Source organism: Schistocerca serialis, chromosome 2 (genome assembly GCF_023864345.2).
Source record: "Schistocerca serialis cubense isolate TAMUIC-IGC-003099 chromosome 2, iqSchSeri2.2, whole genome shotgun sequence".
Taxonomy (NCBI): domain Eukaryota; kingdom Metazoa; phylum Arthropoda; class Insecta; order Orthoptera; family Acrididae; genus Schistocerca; species Schistocerca serialis.
In genome coordinates, this window is record NC_064639.1 from 448,051,499 (window position 1) to 448,067,553 (window position 16,055).

The 16,055-nt window shown below is 39.6% G+C and overlaps 1 protein-coding gene across 1 annotated transcript in view; it reads left to right on the top strand.

Annotated features, from left to right (window-relative positions):
* The window catches only part of LOC126456068 (outer dynein arm-docking complex subunit 4-like), a 136,685-nt gene that overhangs the window by 76,698 nt on the left and 43,932 nt on the right, over positions 1-16,055 (top strand). The window contains exon 3 of the mRNA XM_050091823.1: positions 9,982-10,207. Coding sequence (XP_049947780.1) covers positions 9,982-10,207 — 226 coding nt within the window. The remainder of the gene's footprint in view (positions 1-9,981; positions 10,208-16,055) is intronic.

Consider the following 16,055-nt stretch of genomic DNA (forward strand, 5'->3'; position numbering starts at 1 on the left):
GGTTGAGATGGCCCTGACAGCAACAACATCAGTCTCGTCTGAAACTGATCTTCATTGAGAAGGTATAACAGCCGTCTCCGGTCACTGTCGATTGGGACATTTTAGCAACCAATGTTCTTACTTCGTGTTACGTGGCTAAAGTGGTACACTATATATTGTAGACACTTTTGACAGTCTGCGTTGACACACGTACTAATCCTGCAACTTCGTTCAGGGTGCGCTAATAATTATACGCAAACGTGATGGCTTCTTTCTGCTATTCTGATACTTCTTCTCCTCCTCTCACCTCACTGCACTGATTCCATACAAACCACAAACGCTTGGCAAACACACATCACTTATGACTTTACTGCCATGATGTACGTCTGGTAGCAGTTTTACAACACCTACAGCGCACCAATGCGACCAGTGTGCTGTTTAATCGGAATGACTAATACTTTATTGGTGACCCTATGAAGAAGAAAGGACAAAGCAAAGGAGGAGAGTTCTGATGCGAAATAGCATACTTATGGATGCAAGAGCTAATGCTGACAAGAAGGTGAACATAGGGGTAAATTTGTCTTGGAGAAGAACCCTGTTGAATTCTCATTAGAACAGGGTGTGCATGCTTTATACGTGTAGGTTTAATAAAATGTGATGGTATATACGGCCAGCAAACCAGAGTTGGGAATTAGAGGTGAAACGATGGGATTATTGGAGTTGGGTGCTCACTTACTGCGGGATATGAGGAGATGTTGAGTGTGAGAGTGGAGGGATGAGACATTAATGAGATGATGAAGGATCTCTGTAGTGGAAGGAAAACGAATTTGATGGGTAAGACGGAGTTATGTGTACGCTAAAAATCGCAGCTATGTCGTAGAGTTTGAAGTACGGAGAAAATATGAGATAGCAACGGCTGTGTGTGTACTGCGCTATGAATCAGCTATATCGGCTTATGTCAGACGGAAATTAAGGGCAGTTCCAAACTGAAGCTAATGCATCAGCGGAAAAAAAGAAAAATGAAGAAGAAAGAAGAAGCAAAATGGCGCATTACTTGAGGATGGAGACACGTATCTGGTGCAGGGTATGAGGATGGGAGAGAAAGGTGCAAGAGGTGGCCCTCGCTCTCTAGAATGTTGCGTACAGACTTTTTATTCAATCCCGAATTCTCACGTATTTCTAAATATGATTGTCGGTGAATCCTACTGTAACGCAGGCTTAACATCGACTGTTGGAACAAGAAGCACTGTGACTTTAGCAACCAACATATAGTAAATCGTATTTGTTTGGTTGTCAGCCTGCTGGCAGTCCCACGCTTCTCTCTGTCGCTGCCTCATATAAGCCTTACCAAGCTGCATGAAGGAGTCGTTCCAACGCCGAGCACAAAGTAAACTTGGATGTACTATAAGTGCACGACACCTGTCTTAGATGCCCTAAACGACACCCACTTCCCCTGCTGCACAAGGTAATTACAACAAATGTTTAATATTCCTCTGTAGACAAAGAATAACTATCAAGGTTTGCTGAAAGTATATTCAGTTTTACACTGGAGAATGGTAGTATAAGACTTTGAAGAACACATGACTGTACTGCGAAGGTGCTGAGATACCCACCCGCCAAAGACGCAGACCCAGAATGGGCACAAAACTGACCAAAAAATACGATAAAAAGAGAAGGGTTGAGAATTAACCCGTAGAGGTCGTGGGTTCTATCCCATTTCTTTCTATCTTCTGACTATGAGAAGAAGCCTTTTTGTCGACCCACTACCGTAAACGAACACTGTTGTCACAGTGGCATGTCGTACAAACAACGTCATAAACAAACGACTGCTATTGAACAGAAGTCTTTCGCTAACATGGTTCATGTGGCAGCAGTGCGCTTGATTCAAACAGCGGATGCCTCCACAGCTCGCGTTGTACTACAGTGGAGTTCTTGCTGTTCCTTCGCTACGGTATTATAAGGTCACAAGGGACGGCGAGCGGATGCTGAGGCAGATTTTCTGTTTGACAGAAGGCTTTCTATTTTTGCCGGTTTCTGCCAACTGAGAACTATAGCAAGATGCGACAGTAGAGTAAGTCAGGAAAAGTGGTGTAGGGAATTTGTAATTTACCTATTGCTCGGGCCAGTACTGCTGCTCCGAAGTTTCGAGCGATACTATCTGTAGCGTAAAGAAAAAGTGTTCAAGAATAAGAGTTCTGTGATTAATTAGTAATATTATGGGAGTTCATGTGCTGGTGTGTTTAAACTGAATCAATTTTGTAAAAGTTCCCTCCATAAAGTGGTAGGTATGCTCTTGGAATCATCATTCACATAGAAACTTTCGGTATGACTTCTGCAAACAAATGTGCAGTCTAAGTTAATGACTTTACACTATCCTGTCATGCTACATCTTTCTAATTATTCGAATTTGATTTTAAATTTAAATTCACTTTCAACTCTATTCTCTGTCTTTCTTCCCACTTTTCCAAATTTCGTTTATTGCAACAACATTATTTCTGAACAAGTATGATAGTTATTAATAGACTAGTGCACAAATATTTTTCATTAGTTCATTAGACACCTATGATATCTGGAGATACAACTGCACTGGGTTGTTGGGCGTTTACACTTAACTTCATAAGTATTTGGTGACCATGTCCTTTACATAAGGGAGTCAAGACTCTGAAAAGAGAGACAATGTGTTAGAATGCAACAAACAGACCCACAAAATTGGCTAGAAATATTCGCCAGCTAAAACTGAACATGTATTATCACATATACTTCTGTTTGATGTTAGTAGAAAGAATATAATACCAAATTACTCAAGCCGTATAACATTTTCTCCTCCATAAAATGGTCAAAGCAAAATAGAAAGAAACCTGAGGCAAGGTGATTATCCATAGATAGCTATATTCCGTTCATTTGAGTTGAACCTTTATGTAAATAAGTGTATGTTCTGTTGCCAGTTTGACCAGCAAACTAAAGATGATAAATAGCTTGTGTGGTCCAGTATGGGTGAAGACAGATGGTCTTATCAACAGAATAAGACACAACTGCTGAACTTAACTCCAATGACATAATCAATGAGTTTTCTTCGCTCCAAGCAAGGGAATTCAAAGTAAAATTGTTATAAAAGAACTGTGCCCGGAATGGAATATTTTCTCAACTATTCATTTCTAATCAGTAATTTATGCACTATTAATAATTTATGAGGAGCAAAGAAAATATGTTCTTTTTCATGCATCAAATTAACATCAGTGTACTGTAGCTGACATAAAGAATAAGATATAGCTTTCGAATATCTCTCAGTTTGAGAAAGTATATACAAAAAAATTTGTGTTATAACCACTGGTTCAGAATTTTCTTCAAATTGAAGATGACACAACGGATCCTAAATCGGTCGAAAATTTAAAATATATGTGACTTAGATAGACAATAAAATTTGTCACATAACTATTCAGTGCATATTATTCATAAAACAGAACAAATGTAAGTTATCAATGAAATCGAATGGATTTCTTCTTCTACTAGCTTAATTTTTCTTTCCTTTTCAGATAATTAATTTTCATTATTCTTGTAAAATTATAGTATATAAACAAATTTTCTGTTAATATCTTATACTTTTACTATAAAACTCGCTGGATATGAGGATCCAATTTCAAGCTGTTAAATCAAAAACAATACCCACAATACTGATATCAAAAATTGTGCTTTGCTTATACTAATGAAGTATGGTTACCTTTCACATACCAATGCAACTTTTAATTATTGAGTGTATAACTAACAAAAGTTTGATATGCAGTAAGTTTTATATACTTCTAGCCAAGTTAAGATCTTAAATCATGGCACCATCTCACATTCACCAAATGAGCTATACCCAAAAATAGAAATTTTACACTTGTAGACATGTTCCTAGAATAAATTTCAGTTTAACCTCTGAGGTGCTTAAGATTTCTAAACATGCCCTTAGATAGGCAACTAGTTGATTAATTCTGATATGCATAATGGTATTTGGTATGTTTGTGCTTCTAGGCAACTTTTTTTGACAACAGTTGGCAAGAATGAGGAACAAATGAATGATGATATCCATGTGTTGCTAAGCTGTGTTTTCCAGCCAAGGTGTCTATTGTCAGCTGTTCATAGCTTCTGTGCTTCTGATATTTTATACTCCAATTTATAAATTTATTCTGTAATATATCTGAGGTAGAAGTTATTTCGAAGTGCTGTATCAGATTTCTTTTCATGAGGATACAATAGTGTTCTGCAACACTGTGCCAAATATTTTGAGGTTATGGGAAGAAGTGTGTTCGTTCTCCAAGAAAAAGAGGAAGAGTAAGGGGTTTCCTTACTGAAAAGACTTACACACAACAATCAATAGCCAAAAAATTAGGTATTTCACAAATATCAATAAAGAGAATTTTAAAAACCTGGAAATGGTGGCCAAATAAATGATTTAAACTTCTAGAATGGAGAGAAGACGTGAGATTCTTATACTTAGCACTCAAAAGTATATAACCACTGATCCAAGCAAAGACAATGTGTCAGCTGTGATTAAGATATTTCCTAACAAAGGGAATTACTCAACATCAGTTTGAAATAAAGGCTAGCTTGAAAGAACAGTAATATTACATCTTCCATGGCAGAAGTTATGTGTTCTTTCAAAGATTTCAATTGTTTTGTAATATAAAAAATGTTTATTAATGCAATTTAGTTTTATGATTACAGAAAGTAGAAAAATCCTTTTCATTGTTTGTATTACTTTGGAACTCTGTAACACAACAGCTGGTAGTGGTGCCTTATTCCTTTCATCCTGTATGCTTCACCAATGAAAGTGTCTTGTCAGTTGTAGAAGAGACCTACCACTATGTGAGACAAAGAGGTGGACAGACAAACTATGAAAGATCCCACAGAAAGTATGATGTAGTGGGTCATATGATGGCATGGTTGTGGGAAAATATGTATGACTGAAGGGACAATGAGATACGATCACTGATGGGAGCAAATGGACCATTTGTATAGGAGAGAAAGCGTGCATTTTTATGCAGATTCTGGCGATCTGTCAGAAATCAAACAAAGGTTTTATTTTTTGTTTTACTGGAAGGGTATAGAGATACTTGATTAACCTGTAATTCACCCAAAAGAAAATCTGAGAAAGATCAAAATAACAACATGGAATGAGATTGGTTCTATGGTCTGTCAAATTTGATTTGAGGACAGTGGTGTCATAAAAACATAAAAACTTTAATAAATGTAATATTGAGGTGACAGTAGTAGTAGTAGTAGTAGAAGAAGAAGAAGTTGCTTATTGTTGTTGTTGTTTTACTCATTCATGGATTACTTTTAAAATGATACTGGACAAATCTTCATATTACAATTTAAGATAAGAAATAAATCATAGTTCATGTATATTGGCATTACACATACACACAGTTCTTTTTTGACAAGGGTGGGACACATAATCAACCATGGCTGTATAGTAGGAATCATCTCAATATTTTCTAAAGTAATTCCAGAAAACCACAAAAACCCATGTCAGGATGCCTGTATGGAGATTGGAGTCTCCGTCCTTCGAAATACAAGACCAGTCTGTTTACAACAGCTCAACCTCATTCGATTTATACCTAGTGTACACTACTGTTTTCAGAGAAGTCACTTATTAATGCAAAATTGTAGATTCACACTGTCCATTCATTTCTCACTACTGATCACGTCATACACTATGTAACACTACACACACTACCAGTTGAAGTCAGGACGATAGTGACAGTGTTTGGTTTCTATTTTGTGTACTGTAGTTTCCCATTTGTTTGCCTGAAATATTGAGTCAGCTTCCCTCTATAATGAGTTGATGTTGAACTCAGAAGAATAAGGCACTGTTCTTTCACATTGCAGAGTACTGGGGATAAGGTTTGCAGAGAAAAAAGAATTGCAGTGGCAATGTCTTAAGTGAAATGAAGGAGATGTTTTATTATTATTATCATTACTATCAACTTGCGTTACATTTATTTACAAAAATTCTGCTCTTTGTTACTAAGTAATACACTAATCCTTCACTGTGTAGAATGTATGACACAACAAGTATTTTTTAATTGTTTGAACAATGCCTTTAATATCCTTGGACGATTTGTTGAACAGTTTTATTCCTTGGTATAAAATTCCATTTTTAGCTTCTGTTTGTTCTTTCTTGACAAATACAAAGTACACACTCACAAACAAACAAACAAACAAACACACACACACACACACACACACACACACACACACACACACACACACACACACACACACACACACACACATGCACACACACACGAAAAATTGATACACCACACTCTGCAAAGATTCACCATTTTACAGACAAATGTAACACCAGGCGAAAAGCAACACAAACAGCTAAGAAGCATGTGTGTGTGTGTGTGTGTGTGTGTGTGTGTGTGTGTGTGTGTGTGTGTGTTTGTGTGGGTGGGTGGACTTCATCTGTTTGTGTTGTCTTTTTTGTAAAATTCCATTAATGTGTTAAACAGTGTGCCCTTCCAGAGGACCCACCCTAAATTCTCTACCATAGGCCCATCATCAACTTCTGAAACGCTCCATCCTATCACCTAGCCCAACAGACACATACACAACTAAAAAAAATGTACTCCTTTGATAATGGAAAACACAAAGGAATTAACTGACAGAACCAAGAACATACACATGCTAGACATAGCAACCCTCATATCATTTGACATCACATCACTGTACACTTTTATTCCACTAAACGAAACAATCAACATCATCACACAAAGACTACAACAACTAGGAAACACAATGAACATACACATCAATGAAATAACAACCACACTCAAGACCATAACATCACAAAATTATTTTGTGTTCAACAAAGAATTTTATTCTCAACATGAAGGACTGCCGATGGGATAACCAATTTGTGGCCTCCCAGCTAAAATTTATGAACAACATGGAGAACACAATCTTCAGATACATAATAAAACCACAAAACTACAAAATTATTTACTGGTACTGTTATGTCGCTGACATAATATGCCTGATTGATGAACCTCATACACACATAGAACAGCTACACAATTAAATAAACAACTTACACCCAAAAGTTAACTTCACATTAGAAACAAAAACTAACAACTCACTACATTTTCTAGATCTCACCATACAAAAAACAAGCAACACACACAACTTCACAACATTCAGGAAACTGACAACCATGAGCAGCACCATTCACAACCTATCAAACCACCCACTGACACATAAGCAAGCAAGGTTGACATTCATGCTCCATAGATTAAACAGAACACCCATGAACAAACAGAATTACACACAAGAACTAAACACGACAAAACAAATAGCAGTAAAAATGGTTATGATACCCATAAGGTAGACAAGTTAAATCAAAAAATATGTAAACAGTACAAAAATAAACATACCACACACATAAATCCTCACCCGACCCAGAACAACACAAAACATAAACAATGACCACACACAATACACAACAGAGCAACAACCCACACACAGAACGAAATGGCACATACTCACCTACAATAACAAAATTGTTCACAGAATGGGTAACATATTAAAGAAACAGGGATTCCAAATATGATACAGGACAGAGAACACAACACGGAAAAACATCAGAACACAAGAAACACCCACGGATAAATTTAACAGATCAGGAATACATGAACTCACGTGCAACACTTGCCAGTCAGTGTACATAGGACAAACATGCAGAAACTTCAAAACCAGATATTCAGAACATCTCAGAGTTTTAAAAAGCAATAGCTCCCATAAAAGATTTGCTGACCACCTTATAGCCCACAAGCACCACCCAACTACAAGAGAAAAAGACTCAAGAATACTGAAACCCAGCCACAGCCTATACAGCAAACTGACCAATTGGGGAAACTTCCACATACAGAAGGCAATAGCAGAAGGAACTCAGGTCATAAATGAATACGCTACACTCTGCAGGGGCACACTATTTGACACATTAAAGGAACTTTACAAAAAAGACAACACAAACATATAAAGTCTACCCACCCACACCCACACACACACACACACACACACACACACACACACACACACACACACACACGAAAAATGGATACACTATGCAAAGACTCACCGTTTTACAGACAAATGGAACACCAGGCAAAAAGCAACAGAAACAGCTAAGAAGCGCACAGAAAACACACACATATACAAAGATAAAATGTACACAAAATTCAAATTCGGCGCCAAACTGACTGGTGAACAAATGAACACTGACTGGGCTGGGACACACAACAACCACAATAAAACTGTGTTTTGGTGAAGTGCAAAGTGCTTTTACGGCCTTATTTGTGAAATACGTGTTATATTTACGTATGCATCACGACACCTCACCATGATGCTGAGAATGAAAGGTCTTGCCACACGTAAACGTAAGTAAAAACGAATACAGGCGCAAAATATCGCGACAAACAAAATGCGTTTAGATGATAGGTCAACTCCCAACAAAATTTCTCATCGACATCGTTTGGTTGCAGATGACAAGCTACCTGTAATAAGTAATACACAAGTCGTCCTGAATAATCATACACACCAAATGTAAAGGTATTAACAAAAAGAAACGAATTATTGTTTGAACTAAACATCCACATGAATTTGTAATCATTTAATAAAAATGTTCACATTATAGATTAAATAAAACGGGAGGCCACTGATGATGGCACAGTGGTGCTAAACATGTTTTGGAACTTGGAAAAAACGGTGTTTTGCGTAACTGGAGGACCTTACATCCTACAACGTTGTTCTTGAACTGTATCTGCTAGGTATGGTCGGATCCAGTCATTAGGTACACCCCTTATTCTTAATGATCGTATTGTCAGCAGTATCGAAACATTTATGGATATACTTGTACCCCACTCATCCTCTTTTAATTCTACTGTGGATGACAACATACTTACATCGCTTCAAAAGGAAAACTATGATTCACGTAAATGGTTGTATTTTTTGACGCAGATCATTAAGCTGTCTTTGATAACAGATTCTACAATTTTTGACAGTGTTGACAGTGAGGAAATGGGTGTGTAATTTTCTGTCTTTTACATAGTCTTTCTTTAGCAGACACACAACACTTACCTGTTTTGAATACTGTGGATATGTATGACTCATTTATTATGTTTATCAAGGTAGTTTGTATGCGCTGAATGCATTGCTTCAGCAAACGGATTGATACTTCAATCCAGGCTGCTGAATTTCTGTTTTTAATGTTTCCTCTAGTTTTACTGACTTTATGCTCTGTAGTAGGTAACAAGATCATTGTATTTAGTGTACAATTATTTACCTGTGTTATATTTCCTTATACGAATTTTTGTTATAGGTTCTCTGGAATAGTTGAAAAATTCTCAGTCAGAAAATTTTCTGCGCGGTCTGGATCATTTATTTACCTTTTTGTTTTGGTTCCCACATGCTGCCTATAGAATTAGAACGCAGACTGCTTTGCTTTTATCCAATGCAACGAATATTATTTCATTATTAAATGTCATATTTACAGTAGTCAGCACGTTCATATAAATATTTTCGTACATATAGTAGAACTTTAAGAACTCTGACTCATTATTTCTTATGGAAGTGCTGTGCTGATATTGGAGGGATTTTTAATGCCTGATGTTGTTCATTTGTTTTATTTCATTTATTTATTTTTAATATATAGCTACTGATGTGGGTACTTCTAGAAAAAAAATTCAAAGTTCAGTTGAAATAAAGTTGATTTACATTGGTTGTTCTATACTACCATGCTCTCGTAGTCACTGAGAGGTATACAAATGGAACTGTGAGTGTGCCCATTTTGGGAGACAGCTACCTTAGTAGATGTACGCAGGTCTCATTGCTCCTCGTGGAACTAATGGCAATATGTCAGTATATTGGCTTTTCTAGCTTTATTCTGTAACAATGTTCTCTACGCCAGCCTAGTGCCTGCTACGTGGCTGGAGCTGCGGTGTGCTTTGCGGGCAGGTCGCGGCGCGTGGTGCAGGAGGAGGAGTACACGGACAAGGACCGCGCCGCGGCCGCCAACATGGGCTCCCGCGACATCAAGCAGTCGCTGCGGCTGAAGCGCAAGCAGGAGCGCAGCCGCGCGCTGCAGATACCCGAGGAAGCGCGGCCCGGTGCGCTGCTCGCGCTGGGCAGCCGCGAGATGCGGCGCGGCAACCTGCGCACCGCCATCGGATTCGTCCACAAGGTCCGACGCGAAGCGCGGCTGCGCGTGCTTTTATACACACGCTTATTCCTTAAGCCGACGGCACACGGACCGTGTATCCGAACGTTGAGCGTTGAGCGTGGCGAGTTTCTGACGTCTTAGCGTGGAATAGCACGTTCGGGAGTCTTTCCGAACGTGCAGGGCAATATCTAGCATGTCAGATATTGTGAGCGTGCTTCTGAGCGTTGACCAATGAGGTGGCGCTACGCCACCTACGTCACATGCACGCCACCTCCCTTCAGCACAGAATTGTGAGGCGCCATATTGGCATTCATTTGAAGCCTATATGTATATATGCCGTTTCTGAGCACCAGCAACTTGAGAGTCACTCGAAAAACCGGTTTTTAACTGTGCGATTCGTTGCAAAAAAATAATGAGAAACATCATATTCGTGACAAAAGAATTACTGTGACTTACGTATTATGAGAGTACGCCATTTTAAGACAGTGACACTCTGAGGATCTACCAAAAACACATTGTTTTTGGAACAATTTGATGTAACTAAATTTCAGTTAGTAACATAGCTAAGATTAAAGCTTCTAGGATTTCGAAACACGTTAGCATTGGCGATAGCAAATCTGTTATCTGTTTGGTGCAGTGTTTGCCGGGACGGTAGCTCAGCGTGCTCTGTCAGAGGGTTAGCAGCCCTCCGTATTAAAAAAAAAAAAAAAAAAAAAAAAAACTGAGTTAATCGATCAACAACGAACTTAAAGGGATTTCCTTCGACGTCCGCCCCCAGCAGATGCAACGAACGAAAGCGAACAAAATGAGATTTAAAAAAAAAAGTGAGTAGCGTAATTGACTTAAAACGTGTTGCGGCATGTGGTGGTGGTTCGCGTCCCGCCACATCAAAATATTTTTTCCTAACATTCCCGTTTTTAATAGGTTCTGCTGCTTTATTATTAGTTTAATGTAAGTATATACTACAATATTTTATGTTATGTACATATAAATTCACCTTTTTTTGAGAAGTGAGTTTGTCCGGTTGGGTTAATCTATAGGACAGTTTGCGCTATCTGCCTAAAGATATTTTGTTCCTTTTTCTTTTAAGTTTCGCGGTTCACATTTTGTGAAGATCCTGCTTCTGGGTAGGAAGAGTGATCGAGTAAGAATGATTTTAGGATTTCACGAAAATGTGGGAATGATAAAATAATGTTTATCTCATGTGGAGAACTATTGCAAATTTCTGTCGCACTGTTTGTAGTGGTACTTTTCTAAGCCTGCATACTTATTGATTGGAAATCGTACTTTCCTTTTTGTCTGAAAACGTGTACATGGACATTGGAGTTTTTGTTTGTGTATAATACATATAGAACAACGTGACTAGCATATGGACAGTGAAGGAAATGTGCGTTTTAATAGAGCTAATGTAGGAATTTTACGCGCGCCCGTTTGGTAAACAGTGTGATTTTCGAACTAAAAACATCCCGCAACTGTCGCAGGAGTGCGTTGGGATCGCGGACACCACGTTGGGTCCCACGTACCGTGTGTACAAGTCGCATCGTTTGTGAGCGTTCAGTAGTACGTTGAATTCGGCACGCTCAACGTTGACGTTCACAATACACGGTCCGTGTGCCGAAAGCTTTAGTACCTACTCGAATTCAGAAGATGATTCTACGAACTCTACCAGACATATAGATACATGACATATACAAATCGACAGAGCATCTTTTCGAGTTTCGATTCGTAATACAAGACGTGACGTAGTTACAGAAGTCGCCACTAGGGGACAGGTTTGTCAGAACTTGTAGCCAAATTATATGCTCCGTACTTTCGCATCCAGTTAGTTCACACCTGATGATGGGCGACGCATTGAAGTGATTTCCCAAGTGAGCTGTACTAGCGCCTTCTCCCGTAATTCGTGTCAGTGACTTGAATAAATTTCGAGCAAATATTGATGTTTGCTCCATCACAACTGCTGTCCACACTGAGCACCCGTAATGTGAGTCAAAAACTTGGTCAGATGCTCTATCCGTATTATGTTTTTATTTTCTGATACGTAATGTGTTTTTCACGAATTCGTCTTGTAAAATCCCGCCGATACTTTTTAGTAACCCTCTACTGCTGCCATTAAGATTCCAATGTCAGAAAGGACAGGTAATAACGGAATTGTACATATTGTGCGTGCACAGTATAGCAGGAAGAATACGTAAGTGATTCGGTTGAATACAAGGTACAAAATTTAGTGTGCAGGACTGCCATTTCTGGCAGCAGCAATAGCTCTAACCCAGCTGGGTATCAACTCAAAATGAGCTCAGATATCATACATGGTTAGGTCATTGCAAGCGCTTAGACTGTACGCCACACCTCATCAATCCTAGTCGGAGGCGAGTGGTAGATTTCCAGTCACTAGCCAATCCTTGGTCAGACGTTCTCAGTTGGTGAAGGATCTGGGGAACGTCTGGCCAGGGCAAAAGCCGAACATCATCTCTATGGCGATAAGTCAAGTCAGCACAGGCAACATACTATCTCCTGTAATCTCGTTGAGGGAATACGTCACGGAGATCTCGAAAATAGCGCACTCACGCAGACCTTAACACGTCAGAAAACAAGCCCTTGCTGTACAAATTACCAGCTATGCTAACAAAAGGCGATGGTTTTATATAGTCAGTGGCACTCCATTCCGTCAGGCCAGATGCTGTGCGCGTGTGAATGCAGTCTGCCAACATTCACTCTCCTCAGAGCCTCCACATGCGGATTCTTCTATCACGACACTGTACGCCGATGTGGGACTCATCGGAAAACATGGCGTGGTGCGACTACTGTGTCCAGCATTGGGCTCTTGCGCACCACTTGTCGGCAGGCTTCAGTCTGGTGCCCGTCGAGTGAAGCCACAACGGTGGCCTCGCTGAGGACGGGTTGTAGCGCTTCAGACATTATTGCGTACTCCGTTTGGACATTTGTTTTTCTACAAAAAAATTCCACATCTTCACTTGTGATGTACCGCGTGACTGTACCATCCTGCAATACTGAGCGAACAATGTGCCTGTTCTCTAGGATGTTAGTTGCATTGGGCCATTTAGACGCTGTATGGCGTGAGCTGGGATCGTTGTGAACTCATCAATATTCCATACCCACATACCAGACCTGTGCTCCCGACCAACTCGAGCAGCAGTATTGTGAAAAGAGAAATTGCTCTCTTCATAGACAACGATCCTGCTGCTGTCGACCTCCAACGCGTGCTACAAGATGTTTGTCATTCTTACACGATCTTCTATCAAACAAACCACATTCAAACAAGATTTCGGAAAGAAATATTCACTGTGCAATATTTTATTCTGCATACAGAACGTAGATACTGTCCCTCCTACATACTTTGTGGGATTGCCCTGATGTGCTAAATAGCTGCGTATCCAATCACATAGTACAGTTCGTGCGATGAAGAAACACAGACACCGTGTGTCATTCTCTACGTTCATTTATCCTAACTTAGAATGTGTCTTCCTTTCTTCATTCCACTAAAAATTGTCACGGTGTCTTCAGGCATCATATCTTCAGTTATAATACTTCAAGTCAAATAACATGTTGCAATATTAATGGCTTGCACTGTAGATGTAGGCACTTTTATGTCCATCCGAGTACTTTCGAAAGTCATACTGACTATCCTCTGATATCTTGTGTCCTTTCACGTATCAGTGCAACAATTAATGTTGTTTGGGATAATAATAATGATAATAATAATTATCATAATAATAATAATAAAAGTTATAATAGTAACTGTAGATAATGGTAAAGGAAAGATGACACGGATCGAAGAAAAAATATCCATATGGAATTACTGAGTTTTAAGAAAGAGGAATGCAGATACACTGATTCATCAGGGGGCTTGGGCACGGGAGAATGTCCGATGGTAAAACGTGGTAATTATTTGTAACAGGGTGAAGTGTGACTTTCAAATCGAGAGAAAACAATGTTGTTTTCTAATCGATAAGTCATTAGGTTCTTCTGAAGCTGTAACTGTAAGCCCCATGGTATTATGAGGAAGATACATCAAGAGTAGGTCAACTTGATTTGGAAAAGACAGCTGTTTGACTGAAGGAGACGGAAAGGCTTTCTGCTCTAATGGGCGCAAGTGATCTTGCCGTGCTGTTCAGCTAAGAGCCTTTGGATGAAGGAGAGATATGAAGAACTATGTACCTTGATCGGAAGGTAAAACAGTAAATGTACAGACATCTCTACTCAGCGTGGGCCTCTGCGGCCAAAGTCAAATAAAAGTTTTCCGGGTATGTCACCGCGTCATATTACAAATAACTGTCACTGATGAAACCAACGCTTCGCCCATGGTTACAACAGAGTCCACTACAGTTTGTCATGACTGCTGTACTGAGAATGACATTCCGTCACAATTTTTTAAAAAAGTTTATATTGTTAGTCTCTTGTGGGAAAAGAATTGGGAAACTTAATTGTAATTGATCCCTGTGGTGGAGCTGGTGGGGATCTGCTGTTGTCTACTGCCTCACACAGTTTCTGGCATAATTTTCAGTCACCGACGAATGGTGTGTTAACTCCTGTTCTCTTCATGCAGAACACAGACAGCGTGGCGGCGGTTCTCACTGGTAACACTTGCGTCCAGTCGTGTTGAAATGGTGTCAATAATTTGACCAAGGCCGCACAGACGTGAGTTGTACACTAAAATATTTTCATCTTGCCGGAAAGCTGTAAGAACATGGGGGGGGGGGGGGGGGGGGGAAACAGATTTTCCAACTATAAAAACATTCGCACAGCAGTTATGAATGGTTCAATGACCAAGAAGAGGATTTATAACGTCGAGTAATTGAGCAGTTCGTAGAACGTTCCAACCACTGTATGTGGAAACTTACTGACTGCGTTGAAAAATAGTGTCATGTGTGTGTATCCCTTTTTAAGTGTAGTGCAGCATTCAATAAAAGTTATTTGGTCTACATTATAATGTGTAACTTAATTTTGAAGTTCGTCGTACCATTACGCTTCTTACGCCGTGTAACTGGCTGTGAGTAGTTCACCAACAAGAGGGGCAGCTTCATTACCGGTGTGGTTATGGGTACAGCCATACACGGTAGTTCTTTACTACCAGTCTATGACGTCTGCTGGTCGATGCACCTTACTGCGCAGATTCCATAAAACCGACTTGCTATTACACTTCACTCCATGACACAAGTCAGCAGTTGAGGTTGACATTACCGCCTATCACCAGTTCAGCACAACTACAGCGTGTAGTGAGCTTATCAAGAGATGAAGGTAGAAACAACGGTGTGGTTGGTATCAAGTTAACTGGACTGGTAAACAACATTATGTACTTCAGTACGGATAATGTGGTGTAGGATTCGTGTTGAGAGGCTAGGCAAATGCAGAAAGTGAGATGGAGTGGATGGCATTCAAGGATTTGAAGAGGTTTGTGGGATTTTGAGGATGTAGATATCCAGGTGACATTTCCAGACGAAATTTGGAACTGATATGGCTTTTGCTGATGTACAAGACGGTGAGAAGGTAATGTTCTAGTGTTCCCAATTTATACAGTGTTATTCGTAATAACCTCTGGCGTTGCAGAAGACAACTGCGCGAAAAGTACAAGATATACAGGAAGAGTACAAAGTTTCTATTGGTAATACGCGCCGTGGCACAGTTACTGGGCGCTCCAGTAGCGGGCAGGCATATCAAAACACGGCGTGTAATTAGTCGATACGTGCGTTTGGTCTCCCTGACTTCCCTAAATATGAGTCAAATATAACGGTTCAGCGACATTTTGATGCCAAACATCGGGTGAAAGCTCCAGCACACGAAACAATCCACGACTGGTGCAACAAATTCCGTCAGACTGGCTGCCCTTGTGGTGCAAGGCAAACGGGAGAGG